The sequence below is a fragment of the Mesoplodon bidens genome (genome assembly GCF_964165515.1).
Source record: "Mesoplodon bidens genome assembly, chromosome: 3".
Lineage (NCBI taxonomy): Eukaryota > Metazoa > Chordata > Mammalia > Artiodactyla > Ziphiidae > Mesoplodon > Mesoplodon bidens.
Genome location: NC_138178.1, coordinates 96,809,025 through 96,835,875, shown reverse-complemented (window position 1 = coordinate 96,835,875; position 26,851 = coordinate 96,809,025). Strand labels below are relative to the sequence as shown.

The 26,851-nt window shown below is 34.2% G+C and overlaps 1 protein-coding gene across 2 annotated transcripts in view; it reads left to right on the top strand.

The window, feature by feature from the left end:
* SPRED1 (sprouty related EVH1 domain containing 1) overlaps window positions 1–26,851 on the top strand; it is a gene marked incomplete at its 5' end in the record, with an annotated part of 122,679 nt that overhangs the window by 66,258 nt on the left and 29,570 nt on the right. For both annotated transcript variants that reach the window (XM_081229625.1, XM_081229624.1), the window contains 3 exons: window positions 7,383–7,551; window positions 9,895–9,944; window positions 25,418–25,570. In XM_081229625.1, coding sequence (XP_081085751.1) covers window positions 7,383–7,551; window positions 9,895–9,944; window positions 25,418–25,570 — 372 coding nt within the window. The remainder of the gene's footprint in view (window positions 1–7,382; window positions 7,552–9,894; window positions 9,945–25,417; window positions 25,571–26,851) is intronic.

Genomic DNA, 26,851 nt, shown 5'->3' with positions numbered 1-26,851 from the left:
AGTATACTTGTAGATGATCCAAAAGTTCAGAATATTCTAGTTCTGATTCTAAAACATGACTCTTTAATTTCTTCTTCGTTAACTAGCCACGTGCTTAGTGGATCCATTAGGGGTTATTGATGTCAAGTTACTTTGGCAGCATATTCTTTTGTAGTTATTCTTGTTGAGTCATTCTTACACTTAATATTCACTTTACAGTTGTTATTTACACTCAATATCTTTTCTGCTTATTAATTTAATATATAACCTGTCTTCTTTAGGGTAGAAATAAGCACAGGGTCACTAATCTACTTTCAAATTTATCTTTCTCTAATTTATACATGTCCTTCATGGTTACTATGGAGGTCTGATGAAATTCACATCACTCCCTAACCCCAGAAAGAAGTATAGTCAGTTAATAATTAGAATTAGCTAGAGATGTATTTCAAGTTTGACAACTGTTTACAGACTATTTTTACGGTTATACTTTTTTTTTTTTTTTTTGCTGTACGCGGGCCTCTCACTGTTGTGGCCTCTCCCGTTGCGGAGCACAGGCTCCGGACGCACAGGCTCAGCGGCCATGGCTCACGGGCCCAGCCGCTCCGCGGCATGTGGGATCTTCCTGGACCCAGGCACGAACCCGTGTCCCCTGCATCGGCAGGTGGACTCTCATCCACTGCGCCACCAGGCAAGCCCTACGGTTATACTTTTAATGGTTTCTGGCAGTTGCTTTTAGCGTAGTCTTAACAGAACTTAAAATTATTCATTTCATTTTGTACTAGATCTTCTCTTGTAAAAAATTTCTAAGAGTGAGTGCAGGTCGTGTATTCTGGGAGAGATGTAACCACTTCAGGCCTGTAGAACACCTGTTACTTTACTTTATTGGTAATTAATAGATATAACTCCCTATTGGCCAGAAGTAATTTATCAGGGTACCTTATTTTTCCAACAGCATAAATAATTCACCTGGCAGTGCTGGATTGGTTGAGTGTAATCTCTTGGCAAAAATGTAATTGCCATTTTCTACAGTTTGTTTGCTAGTTATTCCAATCACAAATATGGTAAACTTTGAATCTGCTTCCTGTATGCCTGTTACTGTTAATATTACTGTGATCTTAAGATATAGAATTAATACAGTGAAAACTGCAGTGAACTAAAGTCAGAGCTCATTGTTCTGATATAGTTGAGAAGAGGCAGTGGAAGTGGGAGGCAGCATAATTCACTAACTTTTATGAATCCTTCTAACTCTTAAAATTATTTTAGTTTTTTCTGGAATGCAGATTTAGTATGGATCACATGGTAGATAGAAGCCTTTTGAGACATTCTTTTAACTACTTTTTTTTTTAAACACCTTTTTAATCTCATTGATCTTCTTTAAAAATTTGAGAGGGACAGTTGTTATCCCTATTACTTAATAAAGGTGTGATTTATATTGTCCTTAGTGTGATGAGAATGCATTTATTTTTTAAATGCTACTTAAAGTCAGAAGCAAAACAACTTTTTAATATATTGTGTGACTTAGATGAGAAATTGTTATGCCTTAGATATGGAGGCTTTGATAATTATGTAAATGCTGAGTGATGCAGAATGTTCTAGGGAGCATGGTTTTTAAATTATCTACAAAGATGGTGAGTGGTTATGTCAGTAGATTACCTGCACTTTTCTTTCTCATTACCTATTCCTAAATTCAGAATAGCTACTGCCATAGTAACCTTTTCCTAAATGATAATTATTTTTATGGTACGCTAAATACATACCATGAACAGTAAGATATATTTTATTTCCTAATGTTACTTTGTAGATAAAAGTTAATGACATAAATTGACATCTACTTCATAATTAGGTGGCATTTTGTTTTTGTACCAACATGATGTGTATGATGTGCAACCTCAGTATTTATATGACTTTTAGGTGGAACACATTCTTGCATAGGTACTTGTATGAGTCAAAGAACTAGTTCAGGACTTCCCTGGTGGCGCAGTGGTTGAGAGTCCGCCTGCCGATGCAGGGGACATGGGTTCGTTCCCCAGTCTGGGAAGATCCCACATGCCGCGGAGCGGCTGGGCCCGTGAGCCATGGCTGCTGAGCCTGCACGTCCGGAGCCTGTGCTTCACAACGGGAGAGGCCACAACAGTGAGAGGCCCGCGTACCGCAAAAAAAAAAAAAAAAGAACTAGTTCATTATCCTTACCATTTCCTCAGTGTATTTGAAAGCTCATTTTAAAAATGTATTTTTCTATGTGTTTGTGGAGCCTCTATAAAAAAAATAGATGGCCATTTGTAAATAAGTGGTATAGATGAGTATAGATCACGTTGAAATTTTATTTGTCTAACAGATAATAGTTGGAAAACAACTTTGGGAAGTTTCAGAGAGGAGCTAATTCAGCAATGTTTTCACGTATTAAAGATTAATTTAGTGACATTTTCATTTAATAATGACTGTAGGACCAAACTCCATTTTTTATGTCCTTCTCTTTTTTAACAATTGCAATTTAGCAGTTTTCTAAAATACATCTCTCTTTCCCACTGTTTATGAATACAGTAAATAATGTTGCAGTAATCCATAATGCCAATTTTAACTTATTGAATTCCCAAACCTAATTTAATTATGAATTTTATTATTATTATTGCTAAATGGTTGTTGCAACAGATAGTTAAATCTTTGTCAAATGCCAAGTGCTAACACACTTTGCCTGTAAGCAAGCAGGACATTATTTTGTTACCTTCTTTGTTACTTATTGCAGAATAACAAGACTTAACTATCACAGATATTCAGTGACAGGCTGGTAAAATTTAACAATCAGCTTTTGGTGGGGAGGGCGGGGGGATTAGAGAGAGGAAATGCTTTATAGCTTAACATACTCCCACCATGGCTGTTTTCAGTCAATATAATGTCATTGCATGTGGAGTTGGGAAGAAGTGATTAGTAGTGCACCATTATTTTTTCTTTTGTTACCTGTGCCTTTGGTATCATATCCAAGAAAACATTGCCAAATCCAATGTCATGAAATGACATTGACATTGACATATGACATTTTTTGTCCTATGTTTTCTTCTAGGAGTTTTGTTGTTTTAGGTCTTCTTAGGGTCCTTGATAAATTTTGAGTTAATTATTGCATGTGGTGTTAGATAAGGGTCCAACTTCATTCTTTTGCCTGTGCACATCCAGTTTCCCAGTACCATTTGTTGAAAAGACTTTCCTTTCTTCCACTGAATGGTCTTGGCACTGTTGTCAAATATGTTGAGGTAGTTTCCTTCTAGTTGTTGTTTGTTAGGTATTTTTATCATGAAAAGATGTTGAATTTTGTTAAATGCTTTTTCTGCATCAATTGAGATGATCATGTGGATTTTTTCCCCTTTATTCTGTTCAAGTAGGATATTACATTGATCAATTTTCATGTGTTGAACTATCCTTGCGTTCATTTGTTGAGGAATTTTTGCATCAGTATTCATAAAGGATATTGATACATAGTTTTCTTGTAATGTCTTTGGCTTTGGTATCAGCACAATGCTGTCCTCATAGAATGAGTTAGGAAGTGTTTACTCCTTCAATCTTCTGGGAAAGTTTGAAGTATTGGTATTATTTCTTTAAATGTTTGATATAATTCACCAGTGAAGCCATCAGGTCCAGGGTTTTTCTTTATTGAGAGACATTTAATTACTGATCCAATCTACTTACCAGCTATATATCTATTCAAATTTTCTATTTATTTCTGATTTAGTCTTGGTCTGTTTTATGTTTCTAGTAATTTGTCGTTAAATCTAGGTTATCTGACTTGTTGGTGTACAGTTGTTCATAGTACTCTCTTATAATGCTTTTTATTTCTGTAGAATTGATGGTCTCCACTTTCATTTCTGATTTTTATCATTTGTGTCAATTTGCATCTTCTCTCTTTTTCTTCTTAGTCCTTCTAGCTGAAGGACTTATTAAAATCTTTCTGAAGAACCAACTGTTGGATTCATTGATTTTCTCTATTATTTTTCTGTTCTCTAATTTGTTTCTGCCCTCATCATTATTATTTCCTTTCTTCTGCTAGGTTTGAGTTTAGTTTGTTCTTCTAGTTCCTTAAATTGTAAAGTTATGTTGTTGATTTAAGATTTTTCGTTCTTTTTTTTTTAAATGCAGGTGTTTGTACATTTTCCCCTTGTACTGCTTTCACTGTGTGCTGTAAGTTTTGGTATGTTGTGTTGTTTTCGCTCTCTAAGTATTTTGTAATTTTCCTCATGATTTCTTCTTTGATCAGTGGGTTAATTCCCGAAATTTTTTTAATTTTCCAGTTTTCCTTTTGTTATTGATTTTTAATTTCATCTTATTGTGGCCAAAGATACTTTGTATGATATCCATATTTTTTATTATATTGAGATTAATTTGTGGCCTAACATATGGTCTGTCCTGAAAAATATCCCATGTGCACTTCAGAAAAATGTGTGTTCTGTTGCTGAGTAGAGTGTTTTGTATATGTCTGTTTGGTCTAGTTGGTTTACTATGTTAAATTCTCTGTTTATTTATATTCTGTCTGGTTCTTCTGTTGATTATGTGAGTGAGGTATTGATGTCTCCAACTATTACTGTAGAACTGTGTTTCTCCCTTCAGTTGTGTCAGTTTTTGCTTTATGTATTTTGATGGTCTGTTACTAGGTACCTAAATGTTTATTGTTGTATCTTTTTGCCCTATTGAACCGTTTATTAATATATAATATTTTTATTATAATGTCCTTTTTGATTTAAAGTATATTTTGTCTGATATTAGTATAGCCACCCCTGCTCCCTTTTGGTTGCTCTTTGCATTGAATGTCTTTTTCCATCCTTTCACTTTCAACCTGTTTGTGTCTTTGGTTGTGCTTTTATTTGTTCTGCCAATCTCTGTCATTTGGTTGGACAGTTCAATCCATTTACATTTAAAGTAATTGCTGATAAGGAGGGACTTCTGTCATTTTGCTGTTTTTGTAAGTCCCTAATAGCCTTTTCACCCTCATTTCCTGCATTCCTATCTTCCTTTATGTTTAGTTGATCGTAACAAAATGTTTAAATTCCTTTCTCATTTCCTTTTCTTTATATTCTATAGCTATTTTCTTTGTGGTTACCATGGAGGTTGCATTTAACATCCTCAAGTTATAACACTCTAATTGGGATTTAAACTAGCTTAACTTCAATGACATACAAAACTGTTTCATTACAGCTTTGATCCCACCCCTTTCATTTGTTGATAAATTACATCTTTATACACTGTTTGCCCAGAAACATAAATTAATGCTTCTTTTAAATGTATTAGTCTCTCAAATTTTGTAGAAAACAGTATTTGGAGTTATACACCACAGTTACAGCAATACTTAGCTTTTACACTAATAATTCATTGTTTTCTTTAAATGTAATAGTCTCTCTTAAATTTTATAGAAAACATAAAGTGGAGTTTCAAACCAATGTTAAAAATATTGCTTTTATAATTGCTCTTGTATTTACCTTTATTTCTTTATATGGCTTCAATTTACTTTCTTACGTCATTTTATTTCACCTTGTAGGTATCCCTTGTGCATTTTTTGCAGGGCAGATCTAGTGGAAACAAACTCCCTTAGCTTTTGTTTATCTGGAAATGGCTTAATTTCTTCGTTACTTTTGAAGGATATTTTTGCCAAATATAGAATTCTTGGTTGACAGTTTTTTCTTTCAGCACTTTGAATATGTCCACCCATTATCTTCTAGCCTCCAAAGTTTCTGAAGAGAAATCTGCTGACGTTCTCATTGAGGATTCCTTGTATGTGACTATTCACTTCTCTCTTGCTACTTTGAAGAATCTCTGTGTCTCTGTGTGGCCTGTTGAGTTCATCTTATTCAAAGTTTGTTGAGCTTCTTGGATGTTTATGTTCATGACTTTCATAAAATTTGGGGAGTTTTCAACCATTCTTTCTTCACATATTCTCTCTGCCCCTTTCTTCTTTTTCTAGTTCCCACGATGTGTATGTTGGTCCTCTTGATGCTGCCCGTAGGTCTCTTAGACTCTGTTTGCGTTTCTTCAACATTTTTCCTTTCTGCTCCTCAGACTCTAATTTCTGTTGTCCTCTCTTCCAGTTCACTGTTAATTTTTTGTGCCTACTCAAATCTGCTTTTGAATCCCTCTAGTTGGAGTTTTCATTTTAGTTATTTACTTTTCAACTTCAGAATTTTTTAGTTTCTTTTTAGATTTTCTATCTCTTTATCGTTATTTCCATTTTGTTCATACATTGTTTTATGTCATACTTTGCTATATGACCTACTGAGAGAAACAAAAAGAAATCAATAGAAAATGTCTGAAAAAAGACCCAATGGCAGATCATTAGACAAGGACTTATTTAAAAAACTGTTGTAAAGATGCTCAAAGAACTAAATAAGATATGGAGAATCTTTGAATACTTTGGGATTTTTCTATTGAACACTGGACATTTAAATCATAATATGGTAGCTTGGAATATGGTAATATGGAAATCAGATTATTCCCTTCCTTGGAGTTTCCTAATTTTTGTTATTGTTTTTGTTTTTGTTTTTTTGATTGTTGTAGGTTGTCTCTGTGCCAGGGATCAGCCTGAGGTGTAAATTTAAGGTTTTTTCATGTCTTTTCTGAGCCTTTCCCTGGATATGCATAGTCACTTTCTAATTCTTCCTGTATATGTAGTTATTTTTGAATGTTCTAGTCTTCAATGTCTGGCTCCCATCATGGGAAAAAGTGATAAATGACAGATAAAAAAGGGAGCTGGCTTTTTAAATACCTTGGAAGTCACTTCATTCTGATGCAGAGGAACTTGTAACAATGAGGGAAGATAAAACAGTGGCAAATGGCTACCCTCCTCTTTGTCTGCACCTCTGTGATCAGAAGCAGCAGTTAGTGATGAGAGCACCGATCCCTGATACTTGGAGGATAAGGTCTTTTTTACCTACCGTGGCTTCGGTAATTTGCATGTGCACAGCTCCCTGCCCTATGGCTGGGAGTTGGGATGAAGGAGGTGCTGCTCCTGTGCTAAAACCTGAAATAGACAAAATTAACTGCAATTTACTGTCCATGTCTTCCCTGGAAGTTACAAGCTTTCAACAGACTCTATAGAGTTCTAACATAGTCACAGCAGACAGATTCTGCCAGTCAGTTTTGTCTAGGTAGGGAGACAGATTCCTGGTGCTTCTTGCCTCCTGCCATCTTCCCAGAATAGTGGGAAGATGGTGCCTCCTGCCATCTTCCCAGAATCTTCTTTAATCCCATCTTAATTTCTGTATTGAGTGACTTTGTGAGTAGATTAAGTAGCAAGACCTCTGTATTAATGGGTTGGGAGTGCTTTTATTAAAATAGAACAGCTCTTTTCTCACCTACCTTTGTATTTAAGAGCTACATTAGATGCATTTGATATATGTATAGTAATTTTGGCATTTAACTTTTGGCAGGTGGTTTTGGAATGTATGCTTAAAAAAGACCTCATTTACAATAAGGTCACTCCAACATTTCACCACTGGAAGATTGATGACAAGAAATTTGGTCTTACCTTTCAAAGTCCTGCTGATGCTAGGGCTTTTGATAGAGGCATTCGAAGAGCTATAGAGGATATTTCTCAAGGTAGGTTATTTTGGCTGTTTTCTTAATTTGTTTATCAGTTATATATAGTAGAAGTGACTTCAAGTCAGCTTTTGTGATATGAGATTAAGCTTTGAAAGCTGACTGTAGGTGAAGATAAAATAATGGACTCCTTAATCTGTTTTATGTTTGTCACATCACAGTATATACCAATTACATGTATTACCTTGAAGAGCCATCAACAGCACACTTCAGATAATTTGAAAGTTTTAAAAATAACAGCTCAAAGAAGAGGGCAGCAGTGAGTATGTTACTCATATACTTGTTTTGGTAATTATAAAGAGAAAATTTGTAATAATCAAATATATGTCAACTCCAGTTATTCTATGGCAAAAACCTTCCTTACTGCTTTATCTGATTTCATTAATAAGGATTGGCAGAGACCTCAACCCAATCTATCCCTTTGTATATCTTACCAATCTGTTAAGATCATTAGCTCTAAAGCTTGCAGGTTTTAAAGGGAGGAAGAATATTTACACGTAAGACTGGCCTCTGCTTAATTAAACAAAAAGAAGTCACGTTAAAACCCATTTCTTTCCCCCAAAGAAGTCATAACTAAGATTTGATTTGTTTTTCTAATTAAGAAGAAACATTATCTCTTATTAGTAGAAATAACCTTCTTATACAACATAAGTGAATGACATGTGTTGACAACATTGTGGCTCATATATTTTGAAGATGGCATTTTAGTAGGAAAATCAGAAGAAATAAACTAATTATGAGACAAACCATAGGCAAGAACATGGAAATGCTTAGTACAAATATGTATTGCTAAGTGTGTGAAACTGAAGTTAAATAATGTATTTAGCTACTTTAAAAGACTAGAATTTGGTAAACAAACAATCTTTGATTTCTGATTCAGAAAAAAATTCCATGAAATGATAGCACTCATTTTTAGTACAAGAACCCATAAATTCTTCCTATATCAGGGTTCTCATTGTTCGCTGCACATTTGAATCACCTGGGAGCCTTTTGAAAAATAGCATAATTGGTCCCCACTCCAACCCACTTGAATCAGACTGCCTGGGGAGTGGTGCTGAGGCATTCCTTTTTTTTTTTTTTAAAGTTCCTGTGCATTTCAAATGTGGTGAGGAATTGTCAAATGATTATATATCATGAATTTAGGGAGGGGCAAGATGAATATGGATCTTCAGATTCTCCAGTAGTAGTTGTGGTTCTCAAACCACTGCAAGAAACTTAAAAATAAAAAAATTTATGATGCCCAATGCCTCACCCCTCAGAGATTCTGACATTATTGGTTTGAGACTGTGTTCTGGCATCAGTATAATTTTTTAAAGTTTCCCAGTTAATTCTGATATTTTCTTAGTGTTGAAGAGCCAGTGCTTTAAAAAGAAAATCATCATCCATGGTTGCTGGAATATTTAGTTTTGAATACTTTTATGCCCACATTCATACCCCCATAGGAACATACTTCTTTCACTAGGATCAGATAGATTGGGTTTAACCTTTTAAAAGAAAGTTAATAAGGAGAAGCTTACAAACACCTAGCCAGGTAGAATAGACTACAGTACTCAGCCTGTCTCATTGTTTTTGGACATTTTTGAAAACATACTGATTAGCATTATTATCAGCCACTGTATAGGTTTGCAACAATCCCATTTTCTTACTTAGCCTACCACGACAGTAAGAGTAAACTATGCACCCTTTCCATAGGGCAGCTTTCTCTTCATCTCCATGCTAGCTATGTCTCAAGGGTAACATAAACTCAGAATACTTTGCTAAGGTAAATCCTTCCTTATTAATTTATTGGAACTAAAGGCACTCTTGAACGCTATGAAAACTTATATAGAGGCATTGGTGCGCAAAAGTCAATAGCAACAATTGGCTATTGACTATCAACAGTGGATTAAGGCTCATTTTTTTTTCCTTACTAAAGCTACTAAAATCCTAGTTGGGGGTACTAAATACTGTTTCCTGGGTCAGAGTACTTATAAAAATTGAGTAAATCATGTAGGCATTACCTAAACACCAGAAGAGTGTGGTTAATATACTCTTCCTGGCAGTTTCAGTATTTGAGAGAAATCAGAGGCAGGGCTTGCCAGAGATAGCGTACTTTCACAGAAAACACCTCTTTAAGTAAGTAACTGGAAATTTACCTGTAGAAGAGGAAAACAATCGCTTTATTCTCTGTTTGTCTAACAGAGGGGCAACTATGAGTGACCAACATCTGACTGGTTGCCAGGCAGTCCAGAATGATCTCTGATTAGTCTTCTACAGTATCATAGTGATATTATCAATGAGTCAGCAATACTAAAATCTAAAACAAAAATTCTGTGCTTAATTAACTTTTACCCATTTTCTTAGGATGCCCAGCACTTAAAAGTGAAACTGAAGGAGCAGAAGACAACTTACAAGTAAGTAGTTTGGATTAAAAGGAATTTCTAGACATAAAGGATGTGGAGGAAATCACTAGCCTTAATAAATAAACAATTCATATAAATTCTTAAGAAATTTCTGGACACTATATTTGTCAGGAAATACAGGGAAACAGAAACCAATAGAATGTGTGTATGTATATATATATACATATATATGTATGTATTTATTAATATGCATAAAGAGGACTTGGTTTTGTTCGGTTTGTTTGTTTAAGGAATTGGCTCATGTGACTGTGGGAACTGGCCAGTCCGAAATTCACAGGGTAAGCAGGTAGGCAGGCATCCCAGAAGTTCTGGCAGGAGTTGATGTTTTGCTCTTGAGTCAGAAGGCAGTCTCAAGGCAGACTTCCTTCCTCCTTGGGGGACCTCAAGTCTTTCCAGAATGAGTCCACCCACTTTATGGAGGATAATCTCCTTTACTCTGAGTCTACTGATTTAGATGTTAGTCACATATGAAAATTACCTTCACAGTACTTAGACTGGTGTTTGACCAAACCACTTGCCACCATCGCCTAGCCAAGTTGACAGATGAAATTAACCATCACAGATACCCCACCACATAGGCAAGGTACTTATATTAAAAATTAGTAGAAAAGTAATTTCAAATTATTAATAAGCATATGGACACCCTTCTGTTTTATATCACTAGTAATCAGCAGGTAGTATAAATTAACATTTATTAGTTATGAAACTATCAAAGATTTAAAAATTAATATTACCCCAGACTGTGTCTTTCCATGAGGTTGACAGATTGACGCTGTGCTAGAGAAAATATAGATTGGTAGATTATTTTTAGAAAGCAGTTTGGTAATACTGTATTTAAAAGCCTTAAAAATAGAAACAGGACTTCCCTGGTGGTCCAGTGGTTAAGACTTCCCCCTCCAATGTTTCAGGTTCGATCCCTGATCGGGGAGCTAAGATCCCACATAGCTTGTGGCCAAAAAGCCAAAACATAAAGCAGAAGCAGTATGGTAACAAATTCAATAAAGGCTTTAAAATTGGTCCACATTTTTTAAAAAAATCTTAAAAAAAAAAGAGAAATATTCATACCTGTTGATCCAGTGAATCAATTTAAGGAAATAGAGATACACAAAAAATTTGTATACACAGATTTTTGGGTGTGTGTGTTTATGACATATTGATAATAAAAAATAAGCTATCTAAATGGAATGGAAATGGTTGAATTAATTAAGGTATCTTTATCATGTGACCACTAAAAATTTTATTATTAATTTACTTGGAGTGTATTGAGTAGTAAAAACATAATTGTATGGTGTTGTTATCCATTGTTACTCAGCTAAAATGTTAAATAATTTTGTTACTTTTGGATTGTGGGATTCTGAGCTAAATAGCTTTCTTTTTAGTACTTTTAATTTCCTAAAGTGTTAATACTTTTAGGAGAATAGTGAAAGAAACCAAATTTATATGTATACCTTGTATTAATAATCAGTTATTCATATTATTGTAAAAATAGTCATCACCTAAAGGACATGGCAAAATGTTTTATGTACATTTATAATCAGAAAATAAAAATGGTTTTTATTTCTGAAAATTTGAGAAATATAGCAAAGTTCAAAAAATAAAACATAGATATGCTACCATCCATGATAACCATCATACATATTTTTTAAAATATTTTTTTATTTATTTGGCTGCTCCAGGTCTTAGCTGCGGCACGCAAGATCTTTGTTGCCGCGTGTAGGATCTTCGTTGCTGCATGCAGGATCTTTAGTTGCGGCAAATGGGATCTTTAGTTGCAGCATGCAAACTCTTAGTTGTAGCATGTGGGATCTAGTTCCCCGACCAGGGATCGAACCCGGGCCCCCTGCATCGGGAGCACAGAGTCTTAGCCACTGGACCACCAGGGAAGTCCCATATGTATTTTTAAATATAGCCTGTGAGCTTTTTTCTGGACAAATAAATGGGTACACATGTGTTATTATGATATCATTATTCTGTAGCTTTTTTTTTCTTCACTTAAATACATAATGATATTTTGTGACCTTAAATATTTTTTCAAGTTTACAATTTTTAATCTTTTTTGTATCTATCTAATTTGTTTTCAATAGATGTATCCTAACCCATTATCCTTATTGTACATTTAAGAGTTCTTATTTGTGTTTTAATATATGAATCTGTTTATTTTATTGATGGTTAATTATTATTTTAAAAACTGAGTTTCAGTTAATTAGGTACAAGAAATAAGTAATAAAATGCAAAATAAGTATACTTTTTATAGTTAAGTGTTTCCTAAAGTTCTGTTCTGGTATCAATGAGAATATGGAGCTGGAAATGGGGAAACATTTTCTGAATTGCTCCTGTGAAGAGAGTAAATTTGGTTAAAATTCAACTTTAAAAAGAATTTTTTAGCATTCTGCTTTGGTTTTACTTCATTTCTATATATAGCACTGTATAGAGGAAAAACTTTTACAGGACTTAATTGTTTGCAAGACTTTGTGCATATTGCCATCAATGGCTAGTAAAGAGAATTACTGTATAACCAAAGCAACAAGAGTAGTTAATCTGTTGTTAGCTCCTTGGGATCTCTGCTTCATAGTAAGGTCTCTCCACTGCCCCCAGTCCAACAGGTTACACACACACACACACACACACACACAAGCACGCTCTCCCACACGTACACACACACACCTAAAAGAGTTATTTATATTTTAGCTTCATTATACACTGAAGCACTTGCTTGGTTTTTATTTTCATAATAAAATAGAAAATGTGCATTGTCACTAGAGACTCTAAAATAGGCTTCCATGTAAGTGTAATTTCACTAAGAGCAATTTTTTTTTTTTTTTTTTTTTTTTTTTGCCGTACGCGGGCCTCTCACTGCTGTGGCCTCTCCCGTTGCGGAGCACAGGCTCCGGACGCGCAGGCTCAGCGGCCATGGCTCACGGGTCCAGCCGCTGCGCGGCATGTGGGATCTTCCCGGACCGGGGCATGAACCCACGTCCCCTGCATCGGCAGGCAGACTCTCAACCACTGCGCCACCAGGGAAGCCCTGAGCAATTTTTATATCAAGTTTTAGTTCTTGGTTTTCACTTATTGTGGTGTTTTTAAAATAGATTCTTAAATTATATTCCTTTTGGTGGAATTTTATTCTCCTCCCCTTGAGTGGGCGCTATACTTACTGGGTTGTTTCTTAATAAGGAGCATATGGTAGAAATGACGAGAGTATGACTTCCAAAGGTAGGCCATAAAAGATATTGCAGCTTCTTTCTGGCTCTCTTAGATCCCTGTACTGGAGGATGCCAACTGCCATGTCATGGGGACACTCAAGCAACTCTATGGAGATGTCCTTGTGGCGAGGAACTGAAGTTTTGTGACAATAAACATGTTAATGAGCCATCTTGGATGCAGGTCATTCCCCTCCAAATGAGCCATCAGATGACTGCAGTCATGGTTGATGTCTTAACTGTAACTTCCCTAGGGACTGTGAGCTGGAACCACCTCGTTAAGCTGTTCCTGAATTCATGACCTACAGAAACTGTAAAATAACAAATGTTATTTTAAGCCTCTAGGTTTGGGGTAATTGGTTACTAACAGAGATTTTGCTACCCATAATGCGGTGCTGCCATAACAAATACTTCAAAATGTGGCATATAATTTGAACTTGGGGACAGTAGATGGAAGCTTAAAGTTAAGCCTTTGAGGAGACTACTGATGAGGTCTTAAATGAAAATGAAGAACACCATATTGGAAACTGAAAGAAAGGAAATCACTGTTATATAGTAGCAGAAAGTTTAGCAATACTGTCACCTGTAGTAATAAGTGAAGTAGAAAATGTCCTACTTCTGGTTATGGTAAAGCAGTGGATGGGAGAAATAGGCTCAGGAAGGGATCCTAAACAAACAAAAAGAACCGGGACTTGCTGGTTTTGAAAATTCTCCTCCTCTCAATATGTCAAGCTATGCTAAAGTTAGGAAACAGCTTCCAGGCAAAGATCATATCCTGGGCACTCTCAGAATAGGTTTGTCTAAAGATGAAGCCAGTGGTGTGACTATAAAATCCTTTGTTAAAACCTCACAAAGATGTAATGTGAGCCTCAGAGAACCTTTCAATCAAAGTAAGAGGGCTTAAAGCAGATTAAGGGTGTCCTCAGCAGAAATTTAAAGTAGAGAAGAGTTTGTCTCAGAATTGTGACTGTGCTTTTTGTCTAACAGAGTGAATCCCAGTAAGATTCCCAAGAGACCCACAAAGTTTTCAAAATAGTTAATTGGTAGAAATATTACCAGTCTGAGGAGTGTCCCCTTGGATCCCCAAAATTTTACTGGCAGGAAGCAGGTTGAAAAACATTTTACATGTAAACATAGACTTCCTTTCATAAAACGGAAAGATAACACAGAAATAGAACCAAAATCTCAAAGGGCAGAGCCAAGAGCTATGGAGAATTATTCCCATATTCAAGGAACTTCTAACCTGTTCCCACCTTGATTACAGAATTACTTTGGATCAGTGACTCCATTTTCTCTTATTCTGAACCAGAAGTTTTATAACAGTTATCCTCTGCCTGTCCTACCATTGTATTTTGGTTGTGTGTGGGGCAGATAATTTGTCTGTTTAGTTCATGGGTCCTCACAACGAGAGGAACTGTACTTAAGGAACACCATTCAGCTAAGTTGCTCCCAAATTTCTTACTCAAAGAAACTATGAGAGAGTAAATGTTCTTTGAAGCTGCAGTTTTGTGGTAATTTGTTACGCACCAACAGCTAACCAATACATAAGCAGAAAAGGAAGATGAGTAGAATGAAAGCTAACATTTATAATCATGTTCATTTTATCTTGCTCCCATTCTTAACTTTTTTAGATGATACATCTAGCTTAGGTTAAATTCCATTTTTCAATAGAAGATTGTATTATATCTTGGTTTCATAGCCCCTTTACAACTAAAAGTATGTTCAGGTAGAAAAAAACACAATTCGTATTAGTTTTAAAAATTCTGAGCCCGATTATGTATGTATAATATATTAACCTTAATTATACCACAAGGGGCTGGGAGATACTGAGATGCTAGCAAAATGTGAAATTTTTTAAAAAAGAATCAACTTACAGAATTAAACTGCCAAAGAAAACTCTTAAGTTTACTTTAGTACCATTTATTTCATGATATGCTAAAGTTTTCACATACATCATTCTTATTTTGGAATGTATTGGAGGTTATAAAGTATTCTAATTCAGTTAACCACTTTATTAGGAACAAAGTACATTATTGTTTTGTAATCCACCTATGGGCTTGACATACATAAACATTTTGAAATTATTTTGAGTGCAAGTTGACTGTAGTTAATGATAGTGGTTATGTCAGGTTTACTTTATTAGTGATTATTTGCAAAGACAACTAAAATGGCTTTAAAAGAATAACCCATTCTCTAATTATTTTAACCCCAAGGAAGTAATGACTGTTAGTTAGATCATAAATGTCTTTAAGACTTTAAATATCAGAGTGGAAATCCTCTCCATTTTGAGTACTTGTTAATTCATTCAGTAAATATTTGAGTACCTGTTCTGTTCCAATAACTATGCTAAACATTTGATTATTTGCTGGTAGACAACTTTCAGCTTTCAGCAATTCAGTATCTTTATCAGTATCATAAATCATCAGAAAGATATTTACCTTTCTATTTCATACATGTCTTTGAAAGGTTTCATAACATCATTATTTGGATTTAAAATCATATTTTGCTCATCTTTTATCCCTGATGTTTAGTAAAGTTTTGACCATATACATAGTTGGTAGGAAAGGTTTTTTGAAGAAAAATCTTCAAAATTAAGGAGTTAAAAAAAAAAACAAACCTAAGCAGCAGTAAGGTATGAATGTTCTCTTCATTTGGTTTCTTTATTTAACTATTTTAATGAGCCGGTTAGGTGGGGTTTTTTGTTTTGTTTTAATGTTAGCTTACATTTGCTTTAAGATTATTTTTACAGTGTTTTTCCAACCAGAGTTTTTAGTCGTAACAGTTCTTATTGTTCAGATAGGCTAGATTGCTAACAAAACCCATAAAACTCACCTCACGATTGGTTTGTGATTATAAGAGGAAAAGATCTCAGATTCCATGCTTTGGGGCAGAAGAAAGGTGACACCTAATTGATCTGAAGTGAAAAGGTATCATATTTTCTCTTCGCCACAGAGAAATACTTGGCTAACTTACTCTTTTTTATAATTAAGGTCATTTTTGAGCCAAATGATTAAAAGGATTGTGATTTACATTTATTGTTCAAAGTCATTTGCTTTAGTCAAGGGGGATATGAATTGTTCATGTACTCATTTTCAGAGGTAGTAACATTTTAATAAGGCTCTATATCTGAAAACTAAGTTAATGGATAGAAATTTATTTAGCTAGCAAAGTGGATTTTATATTACTGTGATCTCCCACCATCCTACCTTATAGTTAAGTTCCTGTAACCTTTATATATTTTAGATTGAGTTTAATTATCTAATAAGGGAGTAAAAAAACTCTATATAATCTTTTTGCATAATATTTTGTCACTATTTAATTTTTCCTTGACTTTTAAACTAACCTTCATGTAGAATATTTGGTTAGTTAGAAAATTATAAAGAAGAAATCAGGAATCATTTATCCCTACCTAGTGGTAATTGCTATTAAGACTTTGGGTTTTTCTGCTTAAGTTTTCCTTTGTTCTTGCATGTTATATTCAAATACATACTTCTTTTTAAAAGTACCATCAGAATCAGTCTCTTCTCCATTTTGATTGTGGTTTTGATAGGATTTTTGTTTGTATTGGTAATGGTAGTGATAGTGGTGGTTGGAATTTAAGTAGTACAAATCATAAAATTTGAACCCACACAGTCTGATTTCAGAGTCTTTGAATTTTGCCATTATATTGTGTAACTATACTACAGTTTATTTAACCATTCATGTTTCGTTGAACATTTACTTTATTTTCCACAGTCTTGTACATTAATTTTTGTTGGTACTTCTGAATGTGACCTTAGGATAAAATCCTAGAAATAGATTTACCAATTAAAGGATTGTCTAAAGATTTATATAGTTAGCAGGAACTATGCAACTATTGCCTGCCTATTAACTGAAAAACAGATTTACAGACAATAAACAATCCCTGAAAACCTAATACCACATTTAAGCCAAACTAACTTTTCATTTAAAGGGTAGTTTCTGTTGATTAATAAGGTGGAGGACTTGTTTTTCTTTTTTGTTTTTGTTGGACATTATATGTTGGTACTTTTCTCATATGCCTTCCATATTATTTCATCACTGATTACTGTGTTCAGGTTGCCTAAACAAAATACTATATATGCTATTAGTATTTTTAGACAAAGCTCACAGACATGCAAAATTGAAAATTCAAGGTTTAGTTTATTCTTAAACTAATAAAAAGTAACTAAAGAAATCTAGCAAACAGAATAGGAAACATTGGTGGTCAAATATAAAATGCATTGCTACTGGCTGCTACATCAAAGTGTAAATAGTGATTTTGTTGGGCTTGTAGAATTGTTAGTAATTTTTTTTCTTTTCTGTGCTTTCCGAGTTTGCATAATTTGTATAGTTTTAAATACCAAAAGAATAGCTTTGATAGCATTTTTAACATATGCAATACTAAAATATAAGATTTCTTTACCAAAAAAATCTAAAATTTTTTCATCATGCTAAAGTAAACTAATAATATAATTATTTAAAACTGCTCTTGTTGAATATGACCCAGTCACACGTTCAAACCTGTGATTCGTGATATACAACTACAAGAATGAAAGTTTGGAGCAACTGATAGACTGTGATATCACTTTTTTTTGCACTATATTGTTTATGGGGAATCATACATTTTATTTATTTATTTATTTATTTTTGGGGTGGTATGCGGGCCCCTCACTGCTGTGGCCTCTCCCGTTGCAGAGCGCAGGCTCAGTGGCCATGGCTCATGAGCCCAGCCACTCCGCGGCATGTGGGATCCTCACGGACTGGGGCACAAACCCGTGTCCCCTGCATTGGCAGGCTGACTCTCAACCACTGCGCCACCAGGGAAGCCCGGAAATCATACATTTTAAAAAGTTTACAGGACAACACTGTTTTCTCTGCCTCAGAATTAATATAGAGAGAAGGGACAAAGGAAGGAGAAAAGCAAAATCTGTATTTATTTTCTCTACAGCTGTCATCTAGACTTATGTTCTGAAAGAGAACTACAGCTAGAATTATTTTATTACTTTATACTGCATCCTTTTGCCTCTACACACAAAATTGCTGTAATAGTCTTGGAGAAATAAAAAGCTAAACAATCTCTGAGCAACCATAGAAGAATAATTATTATACCAGCCTCTGAGAGTGGAACAGATTTCCACTGTACGTGAAACATTGGCATGGTTTACTTTTTAGGTAATACAGATGAGCCAATGCCAGCACAGTACTAAAAGCATCGAATGTGGATGTATATTACTGCTATAGACAACTTTTTAAAAGCTGGAGCTCATGCAAATGTATGTACATCCTTTGTGCATATCATACATTAGATTTTCTGCTCTCGTGGAAGATTTTTTGGCATTTTCCACCACCTAACGAGATTACACCCCCTTTCTCATAGTAATTGTTACATTTAAAGAGTTGTAATCCAGTAAAAAAAACATTCAAGTTTGACTAAGCCAGAATACTTTTTACTCAGTCTGATCCAAGTTTTAAAAAATGTTTTGGCTACTATTAATGTTAATAATGGAAATGGTACAAATAATCTTTTTTATAAAATAACAATTAAAATTTTTTTCTTATATGAGTTTGGCAGAGATAGTTAAATGATAAGGCCCGGTGTGGGTAGAGATGTGAGGAAATAGTCTTTCTTGAGAGGTTTTCAAAGGGCACATAAGTTTGCTAGAGGGTAGCTTATACTCTCTAGTATTAATGGGAATTAATCCTAAGGAAATAATACTACCAGTGCACCAAGATGTATTTATAAGGAGGTGCGTTGCAATGTATATGACCAAAAAATTGGAAGCTATTTAAATGCCTCTAATTCGAGTTGAATACAAATATTGAACTTCTTTGCAACCATTTTAAAGCACAGGGTACATCTTTATATATTGACACAGGGAGAGAGGTTCATGGTATGTTTTGTGGTAAAAGAAAGCACTACATGGATAGACCTAAATATATAAATGGAATCAAATTATACATAGACTATAAACATATATATATGTATTAAGAAGTCTAGAAAGATATATGTCAAATAATAATAGGTGCTAGGGGGGTGTGAAGAATTTTTTGTGTAATTTGAACTTTTAACAGTTATTAAAATTATTTCTTTTGTGGGTGAAGACTTTTCATTGTTGTTTTAAGGAGTTCTTTTGCTACATTTTTTTCTATTGCCAGATTTACTCCCAGGGGTCTATATTAATATAATGTGATCTGACTTGTGGTTATTTGCATATCACTGATTATTTATAGGGTACTCACTATATGTCAGGTATAGTTCTAAGCTCTAGGAATAAAACAGAGGGAAAGTCTGTCATTACTGGCTCATGGGAAAAATACAAATAAAAGAACACTTAGAATATAGGGTGATAGATATAAGTATTTTTGAGGAAGTTCAAAGGAGGGAGTAACTTTGGAGTGGATTAACAGACTTTTTGAGGAGTTTATGGATGATGTTAAGGAGTTCTTTATTTTATTTTTATTTTATATTGGAGTATGGTTGATCTATGTTGTGTTAGCTTCAGGTGTACAGCAAAGTGATTCAGTTATACATATACATACATTCATTCTTTTTCAGATTCTTTTCCCATAAAGGTTATTACAGAATATTGAGTAGAGTTCCCTGTGCTATATAGTAGGCCCTTGTTGATTATTTTATATATAGTACTGTGTATATGTTAATCCCAAACTCTAAAAAGGAGTTTTTCTAGTGGAAAAATTGAAGATAGTCTTTGTGGGTAGAGGAAATGACATGTACAAAGAATCAGAAGTGTGAAATGTTAGACAGTACTGGAGAGAAACAGTACATCTGAAGCAAAAAGAGATGATGAAACAGTAGAGTAGGAGCCATGGTAAAGTAACAAACCTATGCATTCATTTGTTACTTCTTTTGTTCATTCCCAAAATTTCTTGTTCATGAAAAGAAAACACTATGTAATTTTTAGTAAGACTAGTCCATTATCATAGAAATTAAATAGCATATCCATAAATAAGAGTGAAAGTTGTGATAATGCCTAGTCTTAGTGAGAATATAGAACATTGCTTGTGGATATGTGAATTGTTAAAACCACCTTGGAAAATAATTTTTATTTTATAAATCAGAGCATACGTGTATCTTATAATCTAGCATTTCCACCCCTGGATATGTACCAGAAAAATTCTTGTATATATGTATCATGAGGCCTGTAGAAGAATGTTCTTAGCACCCTTATTTGAAATAGCAAAAAATTAAGTGTTTTATCTTAGGCAAGTTACATAATGTCTTTGAGCTTTAGTTTCTTCCTGTGGAATAGAGAGATAATAATGCTAACTAGCTCGAAGGGTTGTTGTGAGGATTAAATGAGTTAACCCATGTAAAGTACTTGAGACAATGTCTGCTACATAGAAAATGTTTAATAGGTGTTAGCTATCATCACTACAAAGAAGTGAAAATGAGTGAGCTATTGCTACATATATCAACATGAATAAGTTTCATGAAAAAAAATGAGCAAAAAAAGCAAGTTCCAAAATGTCCCAAATAGCATGATATCAGTCAAAATTCAGAAGCATCTAGAACTAAATATTGTTTAGGAATAATACTTATGTGGTAAAACTGTAAAGAACAGTAAGAAATTGTAAAATAAACAATTACTTCAAGATAATATTCACCTATCCAAGTGGTAGAGGTGGGGGATGCTATTATTTGTTGTCTTGATAATATAATATTTGTTGTCTTGGTTATTTCTTTCTTAAGTTGGGTGATAAGTATACACATATTCACTTTATTACCTTTATATTATTATGTCTATAGTCCTTTATATAAAATATTTCCTAAGGGAAATATCAGTGGTTTGGTGTATATCCTTCCTTAAACTGATAAAATTTTAAAAAACCTATTCATCCATCCTATCAATTTGACAGATAGGATCATGTCATACTGACAGTTCTGTCCCTAGCTTTTTTGCATTTAGCAATATCTTGTGAGTACTGCATACACATCTTTTTAATGGCCTTTAGAATTCTATCATATATGTATACCATAATTTTTTAACCAGTCCTGTGCTGATACAGCCATAGGATGTTTTCTCCTTTTCTTTTTTTGTTAAAAAGAGTGCTACCATGATTATTTGTGTGTGTATGTATCTGTATATACGATCACTTTCTCAAAGAAGAAATGCAGTCCCACCAACAGTGCAGAATATCCTATTTCTCCATACCCTTGCCAGTGTTGAGTATTATTATATTTCCATCTTTTCTAGTCTGTATAAAAAATTGGCATCACATTTTTAAGTCTTTAATTGAAGTCCATCATCTTCTTTTCATGTATTTATTGTCTGTTTCTTTTTCCTGTGAAATAAAATTGGACTTTGTCTTGTACCTCAGTGCTTCTGGGGTGAGAGAGCCCATTTCTATGGATTGTGTAAATTATGTATCTTGAAAGCGTTCCTCAGACAATAATGATTCTCGGCCCTCTATTCTCCAGTGTGTACAGGGTTCCCCAATAGAGCTTTGATAATTGGATACCTTAGAAGGGTTCTGAGTAGAAAAACCAACAGATTTGCATGCCTAGCCTTTCACAAGACTGGAAACAAGGAGATCACTTAGAAACCTACTAAAATAAGAGAGACAAAAAAGGATAATGAGAGCTTGCGTTAAGAGAGTAGGTAAGTGGATATGGAGAAGAGAAAATGGATTTGAAAGACAACCAGAAGAGTAGCTTGTTTAGAAATTATTTTATTTTACTGACCAAAAGAGATATTCTGCATGAATCCAGAAGGGTTTAGGGCAAGGGTTGAACAATGTCTCAGTTTATTATCTCAAATACAGAGTGGCAGGGGGTGGAGGGAGGAATCTACTTATGCCAAAAAGCAAGTGACTGGTTCATTAGTCAGTTGAATTACTTGACTTTTTTTTTTTTTTTTTTTTTCTTTTTGCAGTATGCGGGCCTCTCACTGTTGTGGCCTCTCCCGTTGCGGGGCACAGGCTCCGGACGCGCAGGCCCAGCGGCCATGGCTCACGGGCCCAGCCGCTCCGCGGCATATGAGATCCTCCCAGACCGGGGCACGAACCCGTATCCCCTGCATCGGCAGGCGGACTCTCAACCACTGCGCCACCAGGGAGGCCCTACTTGACTATTTTGATAGAATATAATTGTATTGTATTTTTAAATATTATGACTATATATCAAAAGAAAGGGGAAAATATATACCTAGATTTTAAAAGAAATCGCCCTTATAAAAGTAAATAAGCTCTAGAAAAATTGGAAAATCATTCATAATCATACCATCAAGGAATAATATTAACATTCATTTTATATCCTTTTATTTAACCTTTCATCTTTTTATGGTTATAATACTATAAATAAAATTTTATATACTGATTTTTTAACGTTAAACAGTTCTCCACAAAGTAGGTATTATTCATAAACCTAATTTCAAATGACCACTCATTCCATTAAGTGGGCATACCATAATTTACATAACCATTCCCTTAATTTGGGACATTAAGGTTATTTCTTCATTTTTACTATTAAAAAAATTCCGAGAAAAATATTTTGTGCCTAAAGCTCTTTCCATTTAGTACATTTTTTTATTTACTAGATTGAATAAGTGGTCAAAATGTGTGAATGTTTTAAAAGCTTTTGATACATTTTACTAAAATTGTTTTTCAGAAATGGTCCAGATTTTCCTCCTGTGTATAGAATAAGCAGTGAATGAGAATGACCATTTTCCTTATCACCACTTGTTTTAATACTTTGTCAACTTAATATACACCTAAATTTAAAGTTGCTGAAAGAGACATGGTTAGGTAGTAGGAAAATGCTCTTTTCCTGTTTAGGATTCTCTAAAAATGTTAGTTTCTCACAATTCATGGATAATATGTCCCTTATTGTAGATTGTAGACTCTACATTTTCAAACAGTGAGGGTTGGTTTGTTTATTTTTACCATATCAGACACCTGAAAGATATTTTAGTTATTTTATTAGCTGAGACACATTTAGGTGTATAGTTATAAATTCACTGTGTAGTATGAAATATTTCTTTTTTAAAAAAATATTTATTTATTTAGTTGATGGCACCAGGTCTTAGTTGTGGCTCATGGGCTCCTTCTCTGTGGCATGGGAACTCTTAGTTGCGGCATGCATGTAGGATCTAGATTGAACCCGGACCCTTTGCATTGGGAGTGCAGAGTCTTTTCCACTGTGCCACCAGGGAAGTCCCAGTATTTCTAATTAATAGGTTAATTCCAGGTATTTTGGTAAGCATTTTTAAGTTGAACTAAATCATTTATTAGCCAAATACTATATATATTTTATTTGTTTAATAATGAAACAATACTTTTGATATTTCCCTTTAAAAATAATGTATTTATTTTTAATCAAAATGAAATTTATTACTGTTTAATGTAAGTAGAATTAACCTAAGTCAGTACAGTAAAACACTGGGTCATGTAAACATTTTGTATTTGTTCAGATACAGATTTTTAAGTAAGCTTTATTATATTTTACAATTCTTAAATGACTTCTCAGTTAGATTAGAATACAGTAAAGACAACCTGATCAAAATAGTTGTCACCATTAAAAGCATAATTACTTTATGATCACTACTAATACAGTTTATGCTTGTTTATAGTTTTTAATCTCTTGAGTACCTCAACTAGCCCTGAGATTTTTAATACAAATACTATACCCAGTTTATAATAAAAAGGAGCTGTGATTTAGAGAAGTTAATTGCTTAAATTTCATACCTAAGTTGTATAAGACAAGGTTCCAACCTAGGCCCTTTCTCTAAACCTTTTTGTTGTTATTGTTGTTTTCTTCTATTCAGTTTGCTTATGATTGTTGACAATTACTTGGGTCATTTATTTTGAAAACTTCCTGGAACAAATAAATATGTTTCCTGAATTCTTTTTACTCTTCCCAATTTTGATCATTAATTTTGAAAGAATGTTTGCTGAATACCATTATTTAGCCACCTCCTTTCCAATAACTTAGCATTAACTGTCATAACACATTGATACAACTATTAGGAAAATTAGCTAAAAATAACAATTAACTGGTTTTGACATATATAGTTTTAAGTGACAGTAGACTCTCAGATACATTTTTTAAAGTTTAATTGCTTCCTGATAAAATAACAGCTTTTAGTTTTCAGAGCATTTTCACGTATATTATCATCTCACTAAATCCTTAATGGCAATCCATGTCATAAAACAGTATACGTATTATAATTATTTAATTGAAAAAACTGAGTTCCAGAAAAATTAAATGTCACAAAGCTTCTTTGTTTTGGAGGAAGGACCGGAACATGCATTTATAAATTTATAATATCTTAGCCATAACTTTTATGAACTTTATTGCTTAATATTAGAAGTAATACCAAATTTTAATGTTTTTTATTTTCATAAAAAAGCTTGTGTTTCTACCTTTAAAATTATTAGCCCTATAATGATTACTCTAAATTACTTTAGAATGAGCCAGTAAAGGTATTTCTGTCATTTTAGTTGGCTGTCACTTTTTCTTCCCAAATAATTATATACTAACGGGAAAAATAACAGCAAAGAGTTATCTCATTTCTTAAAAAAAAAAAAAAAAAAAAGAAACAAAACCTTTTCAGGACTTTCTGTTTTGTAATGTGCTAAGTTTCACTTATTCAACATTTATTTCACAGAAATATTGTTTATGAAATTCCAAGAGCATTTTGTTAGTGACTGTCGTTGATTGAGCATATCTCCTTCACTGAGTCTTGTATATGATTTGAATCCTTCTAAATAATCAGCAAGTTTAGCCTAATTAATTAATTCACTCATTCAATTACTTTTAAAATTACGTAGACTACTGTCTTCCTTCTTCGATCCCTCATATCACACAGCACAGTCCTTGGTGCTGTGTAAAAAGAAAAAAGTTCTTTAAAAAAAAACTTGCAAAGTAATAATTTTATTGATTTGTATTTTCTTCCTCATAATTTCTTCACTTTCTGTCTACATATATCACTTTTAGTTATAATTAACAGCTTTATTGTAATTAGATATCTTTCTCACTTGGCATGGATAGCCTTCTAATTCTTCCTATGTTATTTTTTTTAAGAAAGTCCATTTTGCTTATAAAGTTGATTTTTTAAAATTCATATTATTTTATTTTGTCATGGCTTCCTAACGCACATTTGACTTTGGGGAATTGCCATACACACTGATGGTGGTGGTACATACTTTACTGATTTGCTAAATTCTTGTTAGAGTGAAAGTATCTTATTTTGTTGTTGTTTTTTACATTCTGGTAACTAATGAGTTGGGGATTGTTCCCATTAGGCAACTGAAGAGGATACTTCCAGTTCTCTAGTGAAAGATCATCTTTTCCAGCAAGAGACAGTTATAACCAGTGAGCCTTACAGAAGCTCAAGACCTTCTCCCTTTGAAGATCTGAATGCCAGAAGAGTCTACCTGCAAAGCCAAGCCAATCAGGTGAGAAAATAAATATTTTTCAATATATTATTCATATTTATAGAAATTGGATGTGTTAGATGAGAACATTAGGACCATCTGCCCTTTACCAGTCAAAGAACAACAGAAACCCAGGAGAATAAGATTTATAATGAATCAAATCCAGAATGAGACAATACATACATGTCATAATGTCCTATACAGGTGTAATAATTGAGTCATAAATTTGACTTTAAATTTTTTGATGATAAAGGGGAAAAGGTGTTAGTTACATTTTCATTATCCAGTAGAGGGATACAAAGGAACATAAACCATAGTCTCTGTTCTAAAAGAGTTTATGGTGGCGTAATAGATACGTGCTCATAGTGATATGGAAGCACAGGATAGGGGTGTTGAAGTCGTTGTGGAAGATGAGAGTTTGTGTTTTTTCTTAAGATACACCTGAACTTTTCAAGGGTGAGAAAAATTGTTAACTAATTGAAGAGGGTGGGGCTGGTGATGAAAATTGAGGGGGAAAACATAGGAGGAGCGAGGGGATGAATGTTTTAAACAGAGGGAATTTTAGTCAGCATAGTCTGCCATAACAAAATACCATAAACTGGGTGGATTAAATAACAGGTTTTTTTCCTCACAGTTCTGAACGCTTGGAAGTCCCAAGGTTAGGGTGCCAGCATGGTTGATTCCTAGTGAGGGCTCTCTTCTTGGATTACAGACAGCCGCTTTGTCTCAGTGCCAGAGAACGCCCAAGTGAGCAAGCTCTCTGGTGTCTCTTATAAAGGGCACTAATCCTATCATACCAGGACCACACCCTTCATGACCTAATTACCTCCTGAAGGCCCCATCTCCAAACAGCATCACATTGGGGGGTTTGGGTTTCATATAATTTGGGGGGGTGCAGGGGTGACACAAACATTTAGTCCATAGCAGGGAACAGTATGAGTAGAGGTATGCATGATCTAGGGGGAAAACAACATGGAGGGTGAAAAAGAGAGGCAAAGAGAACAAGAGCCAGACTGTCGGGGTTTTATGTCCTGCAAACCACCTTGGACTTAAATCTTGTTTGTTGCTTCACAAACCTGGGCACACATTCATGTGCCAGAAGACACAAGAAACCACAGGTTAAACACAGTACATTTTTATGGAGTGTCACTTTTACTTAAAAACAAAAAAATCCAAAGTGGTGTACCAGGTTTACATTCCCACTAGTCGTGGGAATTTTCCTGAATACTGGTATTGCACCCCCCCTTTCCCCTCCCCCCCGTTTTTTCCCAGTTTAGTCACTTAGTGGAAGTAAAGTAGTAT